Source organism: Amia ocellicauda, chromosome 12 (genome assembly GCF_036373705.1).
Source record: "Amia ocellicauda isolate fAmiCal2 chromosome 12, fAmiCal2.hap1, whole genome shotgun sequence".
NCBI lineage: Eukaryota > Metazoa > Chordata > Actinopteri > Amiiformes > Amiidae > Amia > Amia ocellicauda.
This window is the reverse complement of record NC_089861.1, coordinates 24,172,046-24,193,326: the sequence shown is the minus strand read 5'-3', so window position 1 is coordinate 24,193,326 and position 21,281 is coordinate 24,172,046. Positions and strand designations below refer to the sequence as shown.

Here is a 21,281-nt window from a genome sequence, read left to right as displayed (position 1 = left end):
ACAATAAAAGTACAGGCTATTTAATGAATACGTGTTCATATTGTAAGTATATGAATACGTGGTAGGTAGGAACTGAAATCGTATATGTATTATATATATATATATATATATATATATATATATATATATATATATATATATATATATGCTTAGCGAAATACGACTATTTGAACCGCCCCTGCCTGCAGTTGAAATCAGTATCAGTTCAAACGCAGGTTTGGTTTTATTCGGGAAACAGTGAGTTCCTGCCTCTGCTCGGACCCTGGTCTCAGAACGGGGCATGCTGGGGATGAATCGTCTCTGTGATTCCCTGGAACATGGGACAAGGTACATATAATAATCACTAACGAGGTGTATGCACATTGTTCTTGTGATCATTAATGACCACCTATGCCGTCGCAAACAGCCGCAGTTCAGAGCAGCCCCACTCTGCCGTGGCCGCAGGGGGCGCTGTTGCCGCCGGCGCGGTGTGCTGCGGGAGCTCGGGGTTGGCGTGAGAGCCGCTGCAGAAGCGCCAATTGTTCCGCACGACAGGAAGCCGCCGCAGCCCGCCTGTGCGCACCGGCCACCGGCCACACTTACTGTTACACACGGCTCTGCCCGAGTTAGCAGCGCGGCAGCGAGGCGGACCTATCGCGGTAACTACTTTAACACGGCAGGGGAAAGCGGATTGGCGGATACAGTTTGCACTGTTGCCCCCCCTCTCCGATGCTAAATTATAACATTCTCCATTGACGATATTTTATATATATACATATATATACATATTAACACCCATCACACACACGGCTGGCAATGGGGCGCCGCAGATCCGCCCGTTTGGAGACGCCAGTGAGGCGGTCGATGCGACTGCGGGAGAAAAGTTCGCTGTCAGAGGTGGGTATTTAAACCAGACCCGTTCGGCTCTTTTTTTTTCTTCTTCCTTCCTTTCTTTTTTTTGGGGTAGTCCTCACTCGCTTTTTCCACTCAACCGCTTCCGAAGCCACGTAGTAAGAGCAGCAGCAGCGCCAGTGCCGCACTGACTATCATCCACACGCAACAAATCCGCAGACTTAGCGGACTTTGGGGAGTAACAGCATGGACCTGCCCGGGAGGAGGAATCCGCCTTGCGTGCAGCGCAGTTGGTCGCAGGTTGTCACAGATGATGATTGTTATTATTTGTTTCTTATTGTTGTGGTCTGCACATACTTTGTAACTTCTAGGCAGTACTGTTTGATAAATATTGAAGCGCAGTATTACTGGGGGTTATTTTTAGCAGCTATGGACGAGCTGTCACCATGCGAATGGTGTTCATAATTAATAAATGCGTGATAATACTTGAATTAGATGGGAGTTGGCGGCACCAGTCTTGGTATTGGGCCGACTTTACGGCACTTTTTCCTCAGTGCTGTGTGTGGGTGTGTGTGGTTTTGGTGATGCTGATGCTGTCAGTGCGTGACGGTGACTCGGATTTTGTTGCGCTCTGGCGGTCTCCGGCTTTAATGCACTCGCTGGTGTGTGTGTGTGTGTGTGTGTGTGTGTGTGTGTGTGTGTGTGTGTGTCTCATTTCTGTGTGTGTGATGTAGGATGAAGGGGAGACAGAGGAGCGCTCTGAGGCGGAGGAAGACAAGGATTTCCTGCCTCCCCGCCCCAGAACCAAGACCAAAAACCCCGAAGCACAGCTGGAGGTGGAGCCGGAGCCCCCGTCCCAGGCCAAACGCAGGGGGCGGCCCAAGAAGACCCCTCTTAAGGAGCCCCCGCTGGACACCATGGTCAGCCATCTGCAGGTCAGCACCCTCAAATCACCCGGGTAATGAGTGCCAATTAGTGCATTAAGGTAGGAGTCATTACCAAAGAGTTCACTGGGATGCTGTGCTGTGCTGTACTGTGTACTGTGCTGTTCAGTGTGTTTTTGTTCTTTGCTTTCTTTCTCTTTCAAACCCCTGCTTTGTGTTCTGTGGATTCTAGTCTCCCACTGTGGTGCTGCGCAGACTGAAGATGGAGGGAGAGGAGGAGGATGAAGGAGAAAGTGATGTAGGGGAGAGAGAAGAGATGGAGGGAGAGGAGCCCACCGGCACCCCTGCCCTGACCACAAGACCCCCAGCCTCCCGCATCCCGACCTTCCACCCCTCCACCGGCCGCCCCCGTCCCCCCGAGAGAGCCACAGGTGCCCAGCTGACCACCTCCCGCCCCAGCCCCCTGCCCCCCCCCACGGGCAGGCCGGCTCTGAGTGAGATCCGGGCACAAGGCGGGCTTGAGATGCCGCCTGGGGTTATGACCCCCGCCACCCTGCTTCCAGCCCGACCCGCCCAACGCCCCGCCGCTGTGCCCCCCCGGGCGCTGGAGAAGCAGACCGGGCCTACGGAGCCCAAAAGAGTGGGAGGCTCGGGGCCTGAACCAGAGCCGCCCAAACCCGCCAAGGACACTCCACCTCTCACCTTGGACCCTGTCACCCCCCGAGTCGTCCTATTCCCCTGGCAGGCCACCCCACACCTGCCCCCCGTTGCGCCCCACCGTGCATCGGGAGTGGAGGAGGAGGAGGAGGAAGGGGCGGGGCACCACAGTCTGCTCACCCCCCGACCGGCGCTGAGGGCGGAGATGGGCCCGGCTCGACCCATCCTGAGGCCCGAGGCGGCCCAGCAGCCTGACCAGCCCAGCGCTGACCTGTCCCCAACCAGGAGGGGTAGACCGAGCCGGGGGCTGCAGGTGGGGAGGGAGCGGGAGACCGGGACCACTGCCCCAGAGAGAGAGGAGGAGAGGGAGACTGGGTCTGCTGTCCCAGAGAGAGAGGAGGAGAGGGAGGAGGTACCACCTGTCTCAGAGGCAGAGAGGGGCAGATCAGCCAGACCCAAGACAGACATCCCGCTTTCGCAGAGGGCACTGCTGCCTCCTGTAACGAAGGGGGAGAGGCAGGAGGTGGGGTCCGCTGTCTCTGAGCCCGGTTCGAAGGGAGAGGCTGTGGCTGACCCTGTGGGTCAGAGAGGGAGACCCAGGAGAGTTGCCGCTGCCTCAGAGAAAGAAAGAGAGTTAGAGGCAGTGGCCTTGAAGTCGGAGGCGCGAGGAGAGGCCCCCCGGGCCTCCCAGGGCTGGAGAGAGGAGGCCGTCTTTAAAGTTGGAGCCGGCAGTGGGGAGCCAGCCAGGGTCATAGTCAGGGCCAGGAGGAAGCATGCGGCCTTGAAGGCAGGAGCCGAGAAAGTGGAGGCAGCCTTGGCAGCTGACCCCGCCCCCGAGCCCAGGAAGCAGAGGGGAAAGGGCCGGGTGAGTCACAGGATCTGCTCCCAGGGCCTCCCCTCCTCAAACCTCTGTCTTTTTCAATTCATTTCCAAAAAATAAATGTCCACGTGCGCTGTGGAATATGAACACTGCCCTGTAGAAGCTGACCCTCTCCCCTCTCTCTGCAGGTGTGGCGCTGCTGCTCAGCGCTGCTCTGTCTCCTCCCCTTGCTGCTGATCTCAGGGGGGGCAGGGCTGTATGTGTGGCATGCCGGGCTACCCCCCCCCTTGGGTGCGCTGGTGGGCCAGATGGACCTGGACTGGCTGTGGGCGGGTGGGCCCTGGGGCCAGGAGCCCTGTAGCACTGACTGCAGGTAGGGCCAGCTCTCTCTCCCCCTCTCTCTCAATTAATTTCTTTGTCAATTCTCTTGCTCTCCCTCTCCCTCTTATTCTCTTTAACTCTGTAGTGTAAACAGTATCTATGATCAGGTGTTTCTCAGATGCCTTATACCGTTTATGCTGTGAAGTGTAGTCTTAGTGTCTAACAGCTGTCTTTGTGTGTATTTTCTCTCCGTCTGTCTGTGTTCCTCTGTCAGCCTGTCCCTGGTGGAGAGTCTCCCTGAGGGGCTTAATTTTGGCCCCCAGGCCCCTCTCCTGCCCTCCATTGCCGAAGCCTGGGAGGGCCTGCTCCGCTCGGCCAATCACAGCGTCAACATCGCTGCCTTCTACTTCACCCTGAGGGACACCGACACGGGTGGCCCCCTGCCTAGCGCACTGCCGGTACAGACACTTGGGGGGGTTGGGGGATTGGGGTTGAGAGAGAGAGAGAGAGAGAGAGAGAGAGAGAGAGAGAGATTTGAGGGGAGGAGGGATTGCAAAGGGAGAAGGGGAGAGAGGGATTGGATGGAGAAGAGGGGGAGAGAGGGAGGAAGTGGAGAGGTGGATAGGAAGATGGATAAAATACCAGTTTATATTGATGGACTACACTAATTTGTCTCACTGTGTTCTTGTGTGTCTGCCTGTCTTTCTGTCTGCGTGTGTCTGTGCGTGTCCTGCAGGGCCAGCGCATCTTTGAGCAGCTGAAGGGGCTGCAGTCGCGGGGGGTCCGGCTGCGCATCGCCGTCAATGGGCCCCAGAGCTACACCCGGGACACTGAGGAGCTGGCGGCCGCGGGTACGGGGCCGGGGGGGGTGCTGTGGGGAGCAGCGGTGGTGGAATAAGTGCCGTGTGTTCTTCTCCGTGTCATTTCAGGTGTGACATTAATGCAGAGTAGTGTGAGCAGGAGCAGGAATGGCACTAGAAGTAGTCTTACTCAGGGTTGTAGTTGAAGCATTTGTAGTTCTAGGAATGCACAGCTGACACACACAGTGAGGAGAATGGATGGATGAATGCAGTAAGATGTTAAGTACGTGGGCCTCTTGCGCAGGTGCGGAGGTGCGCAGCGTGGAGCTGAAGAACCTGACCGGGGGCATCGTGCACACCAAGCTGTGGGTGCTGGACAACGAGCACGCCTACATTGGCAGCGCCAACATGGACTGGCGCTCCCTCACCCAGGTACACCTCCCTCCCTCTCTCCCTCTCTCTCTCCCCTGACCTCTCCCCCCTCCCTGGCCTTGCTGTGCCTCTCAGTGATTATTTTTAACTTAATATTTTACCCTCTCTCTCTCCCTGCCCTCCCTTTTTCCCCCTGAATCCTTCCCCTTCTCTCCCCCCCTCACTGTCTCCTTTCCTCCCTGTCTCTTTTACTGCAGGTAAAGGAGCTGGGGGTGCTGATCAGGAACTGCAGCTGTCTGGCGCAGGACGTGTCTCAGCTGTTCCAGGTGTACTGGGCCCTGGGCTCCCCTGAGCACCCACCTGCCCTGCCCCCCCACTGGCCGCTCCACTACCGCGCCCTCTCCAGAGCACAGCGCCCCCTGGAGCTCCGGCTCAACGGCCACCCGGCCACTGTCTACCTGTCTGTGAGTGTCTCTGTCTTTCTGTCTGTCTGGGGGTGTTAATGTCTCTCTGTCTGTCCTTCTGATGGCATGTCTCTATCTATCCTCTGTCTGTCCGTCTGTCCTTCTCTCTCTCTCTCGCTCGCTCTCTCTCCCTCTCCTCTGTCTGTCCGTCCGCAGAGCTCCCCGCCCCCACTGCTGGCACATGGACGCACGGACGACCTGGCGGCCATTGAGGGTGCGATCGGGGACGCTCGACGCATCGTATTCGTGTCGGTGATGGACTTCCTGCCCTCCTCGCAGTTCCAGCAGCCGGCCCGGTTCTGGCCAGTGCTGGACGGGGCGCTGCGGGCGGCGGGCTGTGGGGGGGTGGAGGTTCGCCTTCTGGTCAGCTGCTGGGCGCACTCCCCCCCAGCCATGTTCGTGTACCTGCGGTCCCTCGCCGTCCTGCAGGAGCCACCCCTGAGCTGCAACATACACGTGGTGAGCTGGGCCTGTGTGTGTCAGTCACTGTGTGTGTCTCTCGCTCTCTCTCTCTCTATTTCAGTCTGTTGTGTTGTGGCGGCTGCGTCTGACTGCTGCTCTCTGTTGTAGCGAGTTTTCCAGGTTCCCTCCAGTGAGGCTCAGCAGCAGATCCCCTTCTCCAGGGTGAACCACGCCAAGTACCTGGTGACGGACAGAGTCGCCTACATAGGTACACAACCTGTACACTACACCCCCCGTACACTACACTACACACCCTGTACACAAACCTACACACCCTGTACACTACTCTACACACCCCTTACACTGCACAGCTCCTACTCTACACACCCTGTACAGAGTTCTCACTTTGTGTTTCTGTGCTCCTGTGTTCCCCCACCCAGGAACCTCTAACTGGTCAGAGGATTACTTCACGCAGACGGCAGGTGTGGGCATGGTAGTGAACCAGACCAGGGGGCCGGCAGGGGGGCTGCGGGGGGAGCTGCAGGCTGTGTTCCAGAGGGACTGGGAGTCCAGCTACACCACGCCCCTGCGTGCCGAGCACACCCAGCTCTGCGGCAAGCACACGTAGGCACACTGAACACAGAAAATGCCACACACACACACACACTGAACACAGTGAATACCACACACATACACACACACACACACACACACACACAGTGGACACCACACACTGTACACACTGCACACCACACATAGGCACACCTATACACACAGATAACTCCCCACACCCACAGCCAGAGCCCGGTCTGGAGTGGTGCTGGCCCACTGTGGCTCTGGAGACCCAGTCCTGCTGGACCTCAGGACTCAGCGCTCATACACAGCACACAGATACCATCAAAATTAGTGGTCTCACTCTGTACATGCTAACTACCATGCACTCTCACACAAAACACAACAATGTAAATGCAGTGTAGATATTCTTTAAAGGAACAAACTCCCTCTCTCTGCATAATCAGAACAGTTCAGCAGTTTAGAGGTGACATTGATGTTGTTAGTTATTTACTCAGTCAGTTCTTTTTTTCTTTTTTTGATACTGTGCGCTACTGAGGTTGCCTGGTGCTTTGGTGACCACTGGAAGAATGTGTGTTAGCATGTGTGTGTGTGTGTATGTCTGTCCTTGCGCGCATATATATATATTTGTGAGAGAGTGTGTGTGTGTGTGTGTGTGTGTGTCCTGTACTGTGGTAACAGTAGGGCTAGTCACAGCAGCAGTGTCCATCTCTTAGGCCTCAGGCGGACAGACGCACTTCAGGTTGTCTATTATTCGCGGAATTTAAGCCATTTTTTAAGGACAAATGTAATTTTTAATGTGGTTTGTTTTTTCTATTTTCAAATAGGTTGTACATATATATGGTGTGTCTGTCTGTCAGTTTGTCTGGTTTTTGCTACAGTTAAGCTCATAATGGCCAAAGTTAATCAAAGCCCTTTTGACGCAGCTAATTTTTTTATTATTTTATTTCTTGATCTCACTTGTTGACTGTGTTCCTGTGACCTTGTGTTCTGTCTGTCTGTCTGTCTGTCCTCCACTGCCTTTATCAGCTGTTCCTCCCATCTACTGCACTGTGCTCCACTATCATCAGGGCCCTGTGTTCTGTGCATTGTGTCCACATAACTGCTGTGGCCAAAAGTGCGAAACATGGAGCCCTGACTACGATACACTGTGCTGTAGTGTGCTATATTAAAATGTAACAAACCAGTGTGTGCTGTATAATATTGTAATAATGTAATATACAATACCATACTGTAACAAACAAAACTGTTCTGTATTCCTGTATACAAAAATGAAATATATTCTACAGGACTGTGGTATGCGGTGTTATATGATTAGTGACTGTACTGTAGGGAACAATATAATAAGTAATCAAGCATAAGATGCTGCACTGGACTGGACTGGACTACAGGTGTTGAAATCACTCCCTGACCTCTTGGAAATGATCAGATGAAGCAAGCGGGTCAAACAGAGTTTAGTCAGCGGAGTGCCTCAGCTGGGGACCACTGGGCTTGAAGATTATGTCTGTACACACGTTTCATTTGTTGTACATGTTGTATCTCCTCCTCCCCCATAAATAAACCTTTTCTTATAATGTCGTTCGTATGTGCAGTTAATGTGTCGCGTTTTCACGGGCAGCGATCACCGTATTTACAACTGTATCCTATGATTACTGGTAGTGTGACGTGGGTCGAGGCCTTCACCAAGATGGCCGCCAGTGAGTTCATCGCCATTAGGTCGCATGCTTTCTACGCAGTGTTTGATCCCGGAAGTTGTTTTGTCACGGAGTGCGGAGAGTTCACCCAGTCTGGCGGCGCTGTATTGTTCTGTCTGACACCACAAATACACGTTTAGTTGTTTTGGGTTCAAATAATCCCCGCTGGTGGCTGGAAGCCTAAGAGACGGTCGCGATGTTTTATCACGTAAGTGGTGGGCTCGCTGCTGGCGGGGGTCGGTGCGGTGCAGCAGATGCATTGACTAACGCAAGGGTTACCGAGAGGGCTCTTCTCCGCGACCCGTAAATCAGCCGAGTGCTGTTGTAATGAAAGTGGTCTTTACAGAGAGACGTGCCTTTCTGTAGGAAATGTCCTTGTGCTTATGATGTGTAAATGCTGTGGCTCTCTGACGGTTCCTTCGCAATGGACCCGGGGCTTGTACTTGTACGGTGCTTCTGCATGTATGTGTCTGCCTGCCTATAAGAACCTCCCTGTGTGTGTGTGTGTGTGTGTATGTATGTATGTATGTATATATATATATATATATATATATATATATATATATGTATGTGTGTATATGTGTGCAGTGCAGTGAGTGAACTGCTTGGACATTTACACTGAGTTTCCTCACATAGCATCTCTCTCTCTCTCTCTCTCTCTCTCTCCCTCTCTCTCTCTCTCTCTTTCTTTAGATCTCCCTGGAGCACGAGATCCTGCTCCACCCGCGTTACTTCGGGCCCAACCTGCTGAACACGGTCAAGCAGAAGCTGTTCACTGAGGTGGAGGGGACCTGCACGGGCAAGTGAGTGTCGCCCCCCCCACCCCGCACTCCCTGGTTCTGTTGTCATGCTCGACTGCACTGTACAATTCGATACTGTGCTGGACTGGATTGCTACTCACCTCTCTCTCTCTCTCTCTGGACAGGTATGGCTTTGTTATCGCTGTGACGACTATCGACAACATCGGTGCGGGGGTGATCCAGCCGGGCCGGGGCTTCGTGCTGTACCCCGTCAAGTACAAGGCCATCGTGTTCCGGCCCTTCAAGGGCGAGGTGGTGGATGCCGTGGTCACCCAGGTCAACAAGGTCAGTGACCGGTGTGATACTGACTGATGGACTGAGATACAGCCACACTGACTGACTGACTGACGGACTGAGATACAGCCGCTCGGACTGACTGACCGGTGCTAGGCTACCTGTATTGAAGGAAATGAAATATAAAGAACTTTCCTCTCCTTTTCTCCCCCCTCCCTCACTGCAGGTGGGGCTCTTCACCGAGATCGGGCCCATGTCGTGCTTCATCTCTCGCCATGTGAGTTTAAACCGATTCTCTCCACTGGATCAGATTCTCTGCAATGTCTGTGTCCCGTCCTGTTATTTTTTTTGTGTTCTTTTATTTCTTAGCAGACGCCCATATCACACATATTCCATGGAATTACCCATTTATACAGCTGGGTTTGTACTGGAGCAATCTAGGTACAGTGTCTTGCTCAAGGGTACAACAGCAGTGTCCCCCACCTGGGACTGACCCCACAACCCTCCACTCCAGAGCCCTGACTGCTTCTGTCTTTCTCTCTCTCTCCCTTCCTGCATGTGTTTTCAGTCCATCCCATCAGAGATGGAGTTTGACCCCAACTCCAACCCTCCCTGCTACAAGACTGTGGACGAGGTAAGGTGTGTGAGTGTCAGTGTGAGTGTCAGTGTGAGTGTGTGTGTCCTGTGTCACTGACTGTCTCTCTCTGCAGGACATTGTGATCCAGCAGGACGATGAGATCAGACTGAAGATCGTAGGAACCAGAGTGGACAAGAACGACATTGTGAGTCAGAGGGAGTGGGCAGGGGGGAGGAGGAGGAGGAGGAGGCTGCTGCTGCTGCTGCTGCTGCTGTTGGAGAGTGGGAAGGAGAGAGCAGAGGTAGGGATTGTCTTCCTGTCAAACATTAACTCCTCCCCCTCTCTGTGTTTCAGTTTGCCATTGGTTCCCTGATGGATGATTATCTGGGTAAGTCATTGTTCCTGTCACTTTTGGTGTCCTTTTACTACAGTCCCCTATTGTAACAGCACTATTCTACTGTACTGTTACTACAGCCCCCTATTGGAACAGCACTACTCTACTGCACTGTTACTACAGCCCCCTATTGGAACAGCACTATTCTACTGCACTGTTACTACAGCCCCCTATTGGAACAGCACTATTCTACTGCACTGTTACTACAGCCCCCTATTGGAACAGCACTATTCTACTGCACTGTTACTACAGCCCCCTATTGTAACAGCACTATTCTACTGTACTGTTACTACAGCCCCCTATTGTAACAGCAGTATCCTACTGCACTGTTACTACAGCCCCCTATTGTAACAGCACTATTCTACTGCACTGTTACTACAGCCCCCTATTGGAACAGCAGTATCCTACTGTACTGTTACTACAGCCCCCTATTGGAACAGCAGTATCCTACTGCACTGTTACTACAGCCCCCTATTGTAACAGCACTATTTTACTGTACTGTTACTACAGCCCCCTATTGGAACAGCAGTATCCTACTGTACTGTTACTACAGCCCCCTATTGTAACAGCACTATTTTACTGTACTGTTACTACAGCCCCCTATTGGAACAGCACTATTTTACTGCACTGTTACTACAGCCCCCTATTGTAACAGCACTATTCTACTGTACTGTTACTACAGCCACCTATTCTGACAGCACCCATTGTAACTGTTTTTAAGTGAAAAATAACAGACTGACACCCTCTCTCTCTCCCTCCAGGTCTCGTCAGCTGATGTTTCTGCAGGAAGAACTGCAATAGAGAGTTATATTTTTATAAGCTGTCAGGATTTAGCATTCCTTGCCCTAACACACGCACCAGCACACACATACACATTCATATACACATACCATGCTTTTGTTATACCGCTGTTATAGCATTGCTGTCTGTGTTGACGGCCTGTGCCGCAATTTCCTCTAGAGATTGTAAAATGTTTTAATAAAAGTGTTTTTCTGTAGTTGTTGAATTTTGAGTTTCTCCTTCATTATAAACAGGGTATAGATACACAGGGAGGAACTGTGTAGTCCAGACTGTCATGGGCTGGTCACTCCAGCACTGAGGGGAGAGGGAGAGGATGGGGGGGTGGGGAGATGGGAGAGGAGAGGTGGTGTTTCATGAGACTGTGTGAGGGAGCGTCTCAGTGCTGGGAGCAGAACAATGCTTGACTGGGGAGTTGTCGTCCTCCTGAACCTTAGCTCTAAACTCCATTGTCATGCATGACTCAGCATTGCGGCGGCCTCCCCATATCCACGGGGACCGAGCCTGGAACGTCCCTGTTGTCCTCTCCTCTCCTGGCTCCACTTTTCTGTGAACTGTGTCTCTCTGAGGCTCCACAGACTATACATGCTGACCAAGTCTCGTGTGAACCAGCTAAGGCCCAGCGATCAGACAATGGGATCCTCGCGATACAGACGATGGGAAACTGCGACGGCAGCACCCAGTCTCTGGACGTGTCGGGTGTGGCACGTCTGAAGTGTATCTGCCTTTCTGTTTGGAGGGGGACACTGGTGTGTATAGATGTATCACTAGCACTGTTGGATGCATGCCTTTTCAGTTCTCCTTTTTCCCCTCTCTGGGATCCCTTCTCCAGCTGTTTTATATACACACACACACAAATATATATGTAGTATAAATTCTGTATTTTCGATTTCTTTGTACATCATGTAGTTTTTTGCTCTGTATAACGTCTGTGCTGAAGGCGAATCGCCATAAAGATCAACTCATCCTGCCGGCAGCATAGACCACGCCCCACCGGCCCCGCCCCCAGACCACGTAGCCCCGCCCCGCCCGGCCACGCGCCGCCGGCCTCCCTATACGTCACAGCCGCGCGCCGCCCCTCCTTCTTTCTCTGCTGTTGAAGATGGCGGCCGGGGTGAGTGAGCCGGTGAATCGCCAAGCTAATGTGGGTGCCGTGGGGCTGTACGCCCAAAATCCGGCTCCCATCTCCGCCATCCGTCACCGGACAGCCGGGCACCAAGCTGGGGCTCGGCGTAGACTCGGTGACGGATCAGGAGAGAGCCGTATTTTGGGTCCTACTGTAGTAATATTGTCCTTAAACGTCCAGTCAGGTGTTTCAGTGTAGAAAATCAAAATGTCGCGACTCTGTTTAAATGCAGGGGAGAGGCGGCTGTTACGCGGCTCTTATTCGGAAACGGACCCGAAATGGCAGACCTGCTGTATGTGTCATCGCTAGCGGGGCAGGGGGTTGTGAACGGGTGTATGTGTCGGCGTGCCGCTGGGTGAGGGGGCTGCTGCCCGCAGCGGCCTGTCCGAGTGCGGGTGCTGGTTTGTTCAGCCGGCGTGTGGCGCTTAGGTCGCACTGGGGCTCCTGTCTGTCTGTCTGTCGGTCGGCCGGACTGACTGACGTGTCGTTTCCACGCCGCGCCCGCTGTGTAACAAAGAGCGGGTCCGAGCGGCGGCGCAGCGGCTGACAGCTGGGGGCCAGACGCGCCGCGACCCCCCTCTCCTGCCCCTGCTTTGTGTCGGTGCCCGTAATAAACCACTCCGCTGCTAGACTACACAACAGCACACGTACGCCACGCAGCGTAGTGTGTGTGTGTGTCTGCGTCTGTGTGCGTGTGTGTCTGCGTCTGTGTGCGTGTGTGTCTGCGTGTGTCTGCGTGTGTGTGTGTGTGTGTGTGTGTGTGTGTGTCTGTGTGTGTGTGTGTGTCGCGCTGCATTGTGTCTGCAGTGCAGAGAGACAGGCCGCACCGCTGATCCTGGGGAGCCCAAGGGTCCCGGCGGTGTTTGAATTTGAATCCCAAATCCTTGAGTTGAAGAGCTGTGTGCAAGGTATTCTCACTAGGTTTTATTTTGTATAAACCTCATCCCCGTCTAATTCTTTATTAAATCGTGGCACATGCTTTTTACTTTTATATTCATATGTATTTGGTTGCAATTAGCACCTGGAGAGCTGGAATACATCACCAGGGCTGGACACCCTGCTCTCACATTTATATTGTATATTTTGGGTTTCAGTCTAGTAATGAGTGCTGTGTCACGGCAGGGTTTAAAAGCCTGATGCTGTTTAATTGAGTACTCCCCCCCCCCAATAGCATCCCCAAAATAGTTACGCTCAGCAGATGGAGGAATGTGAGCCGCCTTGGCCACCTTCAAAATACAGCCTCTCTCCCCTGTAGGCACAAAACAAAAAACGTCATGTGCTACATTGCCAGTGCAGAGGACAGCTGGGGCGCATGTGCTCTGTCATGTGAGACGCTGTTAATGCCACGGCCGGTCCAGGTGATGTGATACGGGCCGTGGTGCTGCTGCTGCTGACACGGGGAGCAGTCTGAGCCCCCACTGCAGTCTCTGCTGTGCTGTTCTGATCGGTCGGGACTTTATGCTGACGTTTTTGTCTTCTCTCCCTCCATTCCCCAGACTCTGTACACCTACCCTGAGAACTGGAGGGCCTTCAAGGCTCAGATTGCAGCCCAGTACAGCGGCGCCAAGCTGCGCGTGGCCTCCTCCCCGCCGGACTTCATCTTCGGACAGACCAACCACTCCCCCGCCTTCCTCAGCAACTTCCCCCTGGGCAAGGTGAGCAAGGGATGGGGATGGGATAGATGGATGGAGTGGGAGAAGGGGAGAGTGAAGGAGAGGGGGAGGAGGGGGAGACCCTTGCAACTAAAATATATAGAATTTGTAGAGTTGTAGACCAGGTAAAAGAGAGACTGAATGAGGGAGGAAATGAGAGATGGGCTAGAACAGAGGTGATGAGGTGAAGGGGAATGTGGGAAGGGTAGAGGAGAGGAAACGGAGACGGAGAAGATGGGTGGGGTGGAATCAATCGTTAAGTAAATTGCATTTATTTGTGTCTGTGTGTCCCCCTTACACACACACAGGTCCCCGCCTTCCAGGGAGATGATGGCTTCTGTCTGTTTGAGAGCAACGCCATCGCCCACTACCGTGAGTCCTTCCATCTTTCTCTTGCCTTCTCTGCACTGACTGTAGCTCCCTCTGTACTGTGAACCCCCCCTTGCTCTGTCACCTTTTCCCTCTGTGCTGACTGTATACTTCTATCTCTCTGACCCCTCTCTCAGTGGGCTCTGATGCTCTGAGGGGCAGCAGCAAGCAGGCCTCAGCCCAGGTCCTGCAGTGGATGAGCTTCGCCGACTCCGAGATCATCCCCCCTGCCAGCACCTGGGTCTTCCCCACTCTGGGCATCATGCAGTACAACAAGCAGGTGTGTCTCGCTGCGTGTCACTGTCCCAGGGTGTGTGTGTGCATCTCTCTATCTCATGCCAGCACTCCAGCAGATCCGCTGAGGTTTTGCAGCTTGTCAGGAGTAGCTGTCAGTGTCAGTATTCTTTCACTGTTGCCAGTTATCATTATTAACAATAATACAAAAATGTAGCTGATATTTACACACTACCCATAGATGGACATACACATGACGTATAGCTGAAGAGAATTTTCGCTGTTCTAATTAATGCATTCCTTTAGCTGACATGTATATACACCGATCAGCCATAACATTATGAGCACTGACAGGTGAAGTGAATAACACTGATAGTCTCGTTATCATGGCACCTGTCAGTGATGGGATATATTAGGCAGCAAGTGAACATTTTGTCCTCAAAGTTGATGTGTTAGAAGCAGGAAAAATGGGCAAGCGTAAGGATCTGAGCGGCTCTGACACGGGCCAAATTGTGATGGCTAGACAACTGGGTCAGAGCATCTCCAAAACTGCAGCTCTTGTGGGCTGTTCCCAGTCTGCAGTGGTCAGAACCTATCAAAAGTGGTCCAAGGAAGGAAAAGCGGTGAATCGGCGGCCAAGGCTCATTGATGCACGTGGGGAGTGAAGGCTGGCCCGTGTGGTCCGATCCAACAGACGAGCTACTGTAGCTCAGATTGCTGAAAACGTTAATGCTGGTTCTGATAGAAAGGTGTCGGGGCACACAGTGCATCGCAGATTGTTGCGTATGGGGCTGCGTAGCCGCAGACCAGTCAGGGTGCCCATGCTGACCCCTGTCCACTGCCAAAAGCGCCTACAATGGGCACGTGAGCATCAGAACTGGTCCACGGAGCAATGGAAGAAGGTGGCCTGGTCTGATGAATCACGAGTTCAAGGTGTTGACTTGGCCTCCAGATTCCCCAGATCTCAATCCAATCGAGCATCTGTGGGATGTGCTGGACAAACAAGTCTGATCCATGGAGGCCCCACCTCGCAACTTACAGGACTTAAAGGATCTGCTGCTAACGTCTTGGTGCCAGATACCACAGCACAGCTTCAGAGGTCTAGTGGAGTCCATGCCTCGACGTGTCAGGGCTGTTTTGGCGGCAAAAGGGGGACCTACACAAAATTAGACAGGTGGTCATAATGTTATGGCTGATCGCTGTATATGTATATGCCTACAACTTATCAATTAGATACAGTACACACATACAGCGTAAATTGTCTCACAACCATTTCACTCATTAGCCTACAGATCATAGTTTTTTGTGATACTTCTGATGGTGTCCAGCTTGTAAGAAAACATTCTAAGACGAAATTCTCAGTTGGACAAAAGATGCAATGTTGTCTTTGAACAGTATATTAGTATACTAGTATAATAGTATATATATAGAGAATAAAATGTACAAGCACTTTTACACAGAAAAGCAGAAAAGCTCTCGCTCATCCAAGTGCTGAGAACATGAATGTGCTTCCTATCTTATCCGAAAATCTACACCCTTGTCTATTTGAATTGCTGCACCCACCTGTTTCAAAGCTCTATGTTGCTTGGAAAATCCTGAAATCCCAAATATGGTTGGTTTTGTTAGGGTCTGTACACTGCAGTTTGCTACAGCAGCTCTTACTGTTAGTCAGTGCCATGATGGATCCTAGTAAACAGACAGCAAAAGTATTGATACCCTGTTTCTTGAACTTCTGGTTTTGGAATCGAGTAGCAATGACGGAGCTAATTCCTGTTTGGTTTGGAACTGTTGTACTCCTACAGTGGCGAAACTGTGGATGACACAATCAGTGTATAAACTCTTGCTTTTTTTCAAAACATCCATGATTGTAGATTCAAATAATTATATGAATTGCTCGCTGTCTGGTTCTATAATCATGATTACACGGGTTTCTCACTTTCCTCTGTCTGGTGTCTCTCTGCCACTCGCTGTCCTCTCTCTCTCTCTCTCTGTGCGTCTCTGCCCCCTATCTAATGGACCTACCCCCACTGCCCACAGGCCACGGAGCAGGCGAAGGAAGAGGTGAAGCGGGTGCTGGGTGTGCTGAACGAGCACCTGAAGACGCGCACCTTCCTGGTGGGGGAGAGAGTCAGCCTGGCTGACATCACTGTCACCTGCTCCCTGCTGTGGCTCTACAAACAGGTACCTCGCCTGGGAGGGAACATGGGTGTGTGTGTGTGTGTAGGTTTGTTAAGAAAGACTGTGTTTGTGTGTCTGTGGCTTAGGGCAGTGTGTTGTGTATTACAGAAGTGTGTGTCAAGGGGGAGTGTGAGTGTATGTGACTGTCTCACGGTGTGTGTCTCCCTGACTGTGTGTGTTACTGACCATCTCTCTGTCTGTCTGCCTGTATGTGATTTGCATCTGCATGTGACTAGCCGACTGGACTGACTGGCTGACCTGTGTGCTTATGATTGGCTCACTGTGTGTCTGTGTGTTCCCAGGTGCTGGAGCCCTCATTCAGACAGGCCTTCCCCAACACCACACGCTGGTTCCTGACCTGTGTGAATCAGCCGCAGTTCCGCGCCGTGCTCGGAGAGGTGCGGCTGTGCGAGAAGATGGCTCAATTCGATGGTGAGTCACTTCAGAGTGTGTACACACACACCAGGGTCCGACAAGGGACCTTGGGGCCAGGTTCTATAAGGCCGGTTTCTTCACCCGATGGGACGGGAGAGTTAAGACTGAAAAGTGTTAATTTTCGATGACCAAATTTGGCAGTCTGTGGTCTACGGCAAGTTTCCATGTCACCCCCCAGGTTGACAATGCGTCAGCACACTGGGGCCACTCAACACAAGATTAGAGGGTGTCGTGTGAGTGTGTCTACACACTCCCTGACGCACAAGGATTAGAGCAGGGGTCTCCAACCTTTTTAACGAAGGACCCACCTCTGGGGACGGTCAGTTCCCCCTGCTGGAGCCCGAGTCCAAGATCTTTTAACTGTTTTATGAATGATTGATTTTAAAATGACTTTTAAAAATGAATTTTAACTGTTTTTAAAGATTTAGTTGTTTTGAAAACACTAATTGTTTAGGGTTTTTTTTGGTTTAGTTTTGTTCTATTTTTTTGTCAAATACATTGTCCGTTTTGGATTTAATTTTAAATGCATTGGACCTTTTTTGTTTTTTTTATTTTTACCTTTTTAATAGTTTTTTTATTTTGTCCAGTGCATTTTCAGTTATTTTCAATGTATTTGACTTTTATGTTGGTTAGCAGTTTTGCTTTACTCAGGTTTGTTTTGTTGTTTTTTGCACTTGTTTATTTGAAGTTTAGTTTTTGTTTTTGTTAAATCACAAAGATTTTAAAAATTAAGTGATTTTAAGAATTGATTTAAAAAAAAAGTTTTTAATCACAAGTATTAAAAATTTGAATTGTTTTATTTGTAAAATGTAAAATACTTTAAACAATAAAACAGTATTTTTAATGAAAGATACTTTGAGATTCAGGTTTGCAATATTGCTGGACATTAATTGGCAGATATTGTGTTATGTTGGGTATTTTTATTTTCATTGGTGTGATAATGGCAATGTAGGTTTGATTGGATAGTAACTGGGAGTTTTGTGTCTGATTTGTGAGATTTTTGAATGAACAAAATCTGATTAGCCTTATCTGAAGGTCATTGCTCATTGCATCCGACACATCGTGTATAATCTGTCATTCGAAAAGTTTTCCATCAAGAATATTGCACATTAGATGTGTTTAAACCACAACAAGTACACAACCTTTCCCGTTTCTTACACTGTGTTTCGCAAACTATGCCACTGTTTAACTACTCAACTACAGTAATAATCAATTTAATGTATAATGCGCTCTTTACCCAGAGCGCTGCAGGTCAAGCAAGAGTCAAAACAGATACAGCATAAAGATAAAAGTCAATACAGCAACTATGCAGACCACAACGGTCAGTCATTTTTAACGCATGTGAAATTGGATCGAATAGAACTAGTTTTGATTCCAAAATTGACGCTTTTCTTTCCAGCGACAGTGACAGCCTCAATGTCCAAGGTGGGATACGGGATGCACACCGTTCTGTCTCTTTTCACACACAAAAATCGGACGCATCTTCGGATCCAGTGTCCAATGGCCAAATGCACCCGCACAGACAGCACTATTCGCCGCCCCCTCCCGGCATTTCCTCAGGAACTGTGACACACCGTTCCAGAAACATGGCAGTACAGCCATTGCGTGAGCCATCCCTGGCTAAATGCATGCATGTATTTCCAAAATTGTTTGGCGAGCCACTCATAGGTGTACCTGTTGCAGACCCCTGGTTTAGAGTGACGCACACACCAGGAACACACTTGTCTACTCAGTGCTGCCATGTAAAACCAGTGAAACTATTTTCCTATCATCCTCGATGTCTCCCTCTCTCTGCAGCTAAGAAGTTTGCGGAGATGCAGCCGAAAAAGGAGGCAGCCCCCAAGAAGGAGAAGGGAGGGAAGGAGGGAGGCAAGCCAGAGAAGAAGGAAAAGAAGGAGAAGAAGGAGGAGAAGAAGGCTGCCCCCGCCCCCGAGGAGGAATTGGACGAGTGTGATGCAGCACTGGCTTCTGAGCCCAAAACCAAGGACCCCTTCGCTCACCTGCCCAAGAGGTACACAGTTGCCCAGTGACACTGCAGCTGGGAATAAGAGCAGTTTTCCATGTGACCTCCAGAGGGGGAGACGGCTTGAGAGAGAGAGGAAGACAAAAGGGGGATAGAGAGAGGGAGAGGGAGGGAGGCACTGACAGATGACAGGAGCCAGACGTACAGTGGGCCCTCACACTCTGCATGCCTGGCATAGCTGCCCCGAGGCTGCCTGCCCCACCCCCACCCAGCTCGGAGCAGCCAGGGTCCTTCGTCCCTCCAGATAGCTGTCCGAGGCGGGGGCAGCGGGGCAATCATGTTGAACTGTGGGGCCAAGTTGTAAACGGTAACTTCAGTGTTTGATCTACTGGGATTCAAAGGCCCAGAAAAAAAAAACGTACAAATAAATTCTGATGGCAGTTTCTAAAGCAACATTGTGTTCAATAGTTTATCAAACACCGCCCGTCCCCAATATTCTCACTTTCACTCACTTCTTCCCCTCTCTCTCTCAGCTCGTTTGTGATGGATGAGTTTAAGAGGAAGTACTCTAACGAGGACACCCTGAGCGTGGCGCTGCCATACTTCTGGGAGCACCTGGACCGTGAGGGCTACTCCATCTGGTACGGGGAGTACCGCTTCCCAGAGGAGCTGGCCATGACCTTCATGAGCTGCAACCTCATCACAGGTAACTCTCACACACCAACCTCGGCACAGGATTGACACATGAGCGCGCACACATGAATCTTGTCTTCCTTCACAGTAATAGATGGGTGCTCTGTCTTGGGTGCTGCTGACTGCAGGGTATCTCACCTCATCCCTCCTTCTCTCTCTCTCTCTCTCAGGGATGTTCCAGCGGCTGGAGAAGCTGCGCAAGAACGCCTTCGCCAGCGTCATCCTGTTCGGCTCCAACAATGACAGCAGCATCTCTGGCATCTGGGTGTTCAGAGGGCAGGACCTGGCCTTTACTGTGAGTGCAGCAGATTGTCCCCCCATCCCTCTGTCTCACTGTGGTGTCTCTCTGTATTGCAGCCCATTTGCCATCGGTTTTGACATGATCAACAGGCCAGGGCTCAGGAAACGATCAATACAGGAATGATGCATCTGATATTTCCAGAGCGTTTGTATAGAATGGTTGTGGAGACTGTCACGGTGCTGTGTCTGTGTGTGATGTATTGCTCTCTCTCTCTCAGCTATCGGATGACTGGCAGGTGGACTACGAGTCGTACTCATGGCGCAAGCTGGATGTGGAGAGTGAGGAGTGCTGCACCATGGTGAAGGAGTACTTTGCCTGGGAGGGGGAGTTCAAGCACGTGGGCAAGCCCTTCAACCAGGGCAAGATCTTCAAATGAGTGCCCTCCTCTCCCCGCCCCCTCTCTCCCTCCCTCCCGCTCTCTCCTCTTCCATCTCTTCATCCCTGAAACTACAACAGCAGCAGCAGCAAAAGGCATGGACACTTTACCCCTCCTCCTCTTCCTCTCCCCTCCACCTCTTCCTCTCCCAGTATTGCTACACCCTTGCTGACAGCTTGCACCAATCATAGCCCAGAGGGAGGGGCTCTGCTCAGCCAATCAGTCAACCCAGAGGGAGTAGGAAGTGGTGGAGTAGCAGAAGAGAATCGTCCAATCGCAAAGCCAGGAGGATCTGCCCCAAGGAGGAGGGAGGGGCTTCCAGGGGAACTGACTAAAACAAAATGAGGAAAATCAATAAAGATCCCAGTGTTTTCCAACAATCCCCCAATTTTCATTTTTTCCAGTTTTTGTTTTTTTTCCTTGCTGTCCCAGCGTGTGTCAGATACCTCCTGCAGGGGGTGACTCCAGATTGAAACGCATGGAAAGCAGACTGTATAGCCAGGCATTATTGGGGGTGGGATTTTTTTATGTTGTCTTTGTTCTCGAGGTCAGGGTGCTCCCCCTCCCCCCAACTCACACCCTCACCGGAGCACCGCAGTGTCTGTGTCCCTGTCACTGTGCCAGGCAGGCTGGGGTGGGTGAGCCAGCTGCCATCTCACAGGCCGTCCTCACAGCCCTCTCCTCCCTGGCGGCGAGATGCGGTTGCCGCCCCTCTCCCACACGGAGGATGGGCCGCCACGGTGCGGACGCTGCCCCCCTGCCGCTTGCCTGCGACCGCAAAGACTAAACCAAACAACTTTCAAATTTAATTCAAATAATAAAAAAAAAAGTATTGCCTGGAAGAGTAAATTGTTGTAGTCTCTTATTGGTTTGAGTGTTTAAAGTCTCTCCTGCCCCCCCACTATAGAATAACATTTAGTGACCGGTAGAGAATTTGGGGATGAGAGTTTTCCACGGATTTGAGTTTTGTTTGTGACACTCGCATCGTTAATAGAAATTGAATACTGTAGTGTACCACTGCACCCAATAAAGGGTTAATGTGGTAAAGAAAGGCAGTGCGGTGGGAAGGAGTGTAGGGAGAGGGGATAGGTGAATGAGTGGAAGAATGAGTCGGTGTGTTTGTTCAGCCCGAGACCTGCGTCTACTGTGCAGTAATAAAACAATTTGTTGCACCCGCAATGATGAGTTGGGTCTACCCCTTGGAAACCCTGCAAGTGTTGCAATACTAAACCACACTTCAGATGTCCCTTACAGCCTGTCTAAATTAAAACACGAGGGGTGGAATGTAGGATTTTCATTCAAATCTATACACCTAATATGACGTCATAGACAC

The 21,281-nt window shown here is 51.3% G+C and overlaps 3 protein-coding genes across 5 annotated transcripts; all 3 read left to right on the top strand.

Moving 5' to 3' along the window:
- Nucleotides 1-480: 480 nt before the first annotated feature.
- Nucleotides 481-7,698, top strand: pld7 (phospholipase D family, member 7). 2 transcript variants are annotated; one of them, XM_066718852.1, is made up of 11 exons: nucleotides 481-876; nucleotides 1,566-1,766; nucleotides 1,948-3,237; nucleotides 3,381-3,565; nucleotides 3,788-3,971; nucleotides 4,250-4,364; nucleotides 4,618-4,745; nucleotides 4,943-5,149; nucleotides 5,306-5,608; nucleotides 5,720-5,819; nucleotides 5,992-7,698. In XM_066718852.1, the coding sequence occupies exons 1-11, from the start codon at nucleotides 796-798 to the stop codon at nucleotides 6,177-6,179; spliced, it is 2,982 nt and encodes a 993-aa protein (XP_066574949.1). In that variant the 5' UTR covers nucleotides 481-795; the 3' UTR covers nucleotides 6,180-7,698. The 2 variants fall into 2 exon arrangements, with proteins under 2 accessions (XP_066574949.1, XP_066574950.1); XM_066718853.1 differs by lacking the exon at nucleotides 481-876 and adding an exon at nucleotides 898-1,131.
- Nucleotides 7,699-7,868: 170 nt separating this feature from the next.
- polr2g (RNA polymerase II subunit G) lies at nucleotides 7,869-10,820 on the top strand. The gene is made up of 8 exons (XM_066718851.1): nucleotides 7,869-8,026; nucleotides 8,512-8,621; nucleotides 8,744-8,903; nucleotides 9,079-9,129; nucleotides 9,421-9,486; nucleotides 9,563-9,634; nucleotides 9,784-9,817; nucleotides 10,585-10,820. Exons 1-8 carry the CDS (start codon nucleotides 8,015-8,017, stop codon nucleotides 10,596-10,598), a joined length of 519 nt encoding a protein of 172 aa, XP_066574948.1. The 5' UTR covers nucleotides 7,869-8,014; the 3' UTR covers nucleotides 10,599-10,820.
- Nucleotides 10,821-11,648: 828 nt separating this feature from the next.
- eef1g (eukaryotic translation elongation factor 1 gamma) lies at nucleotides 11,649-20,328 on the top strand. Of its 2 annotated transcripts, none has more exons than XM_066718850.1 (10): nucleotides 11,649-11,735; nucleotides 13,244-13,402; nucleotides 13,708-13,771; nucleotides 13,906-14,048; nucleotides 16,040-16,183; nucleotides 16,483-16,612; nucleotides 18,413-18,626; nucleotides 19,112-19,284; nucleotides 19,442-19,566; nucleotides 19,790-20,328. In XM_066718850.1, the coding sequence occupies exons 1-10, from the start codon at nucleotides 11,724-11,726 to the stop codon at nucleotides 19,946-19,948; spliced, it is 1,323 nt and encodes a 440-aa protein (XP_066574947.1). In that variant the 5' UTR covers nucleotides 11,649-11,723; the 3' UTR covers nucleotides 19,949-20,328. The 2 variants fall into 2 exon arrangements, with proteins under 2 accessions (XP_066574947.1, XP_066574946.1); XM_066718849.1 differs by having other exon boundaries at nucleotides 11,709-11,765.
- The last annotated feature ends 953 nt before the right edge of the window (nucleotides 20,329-21,281 follow it).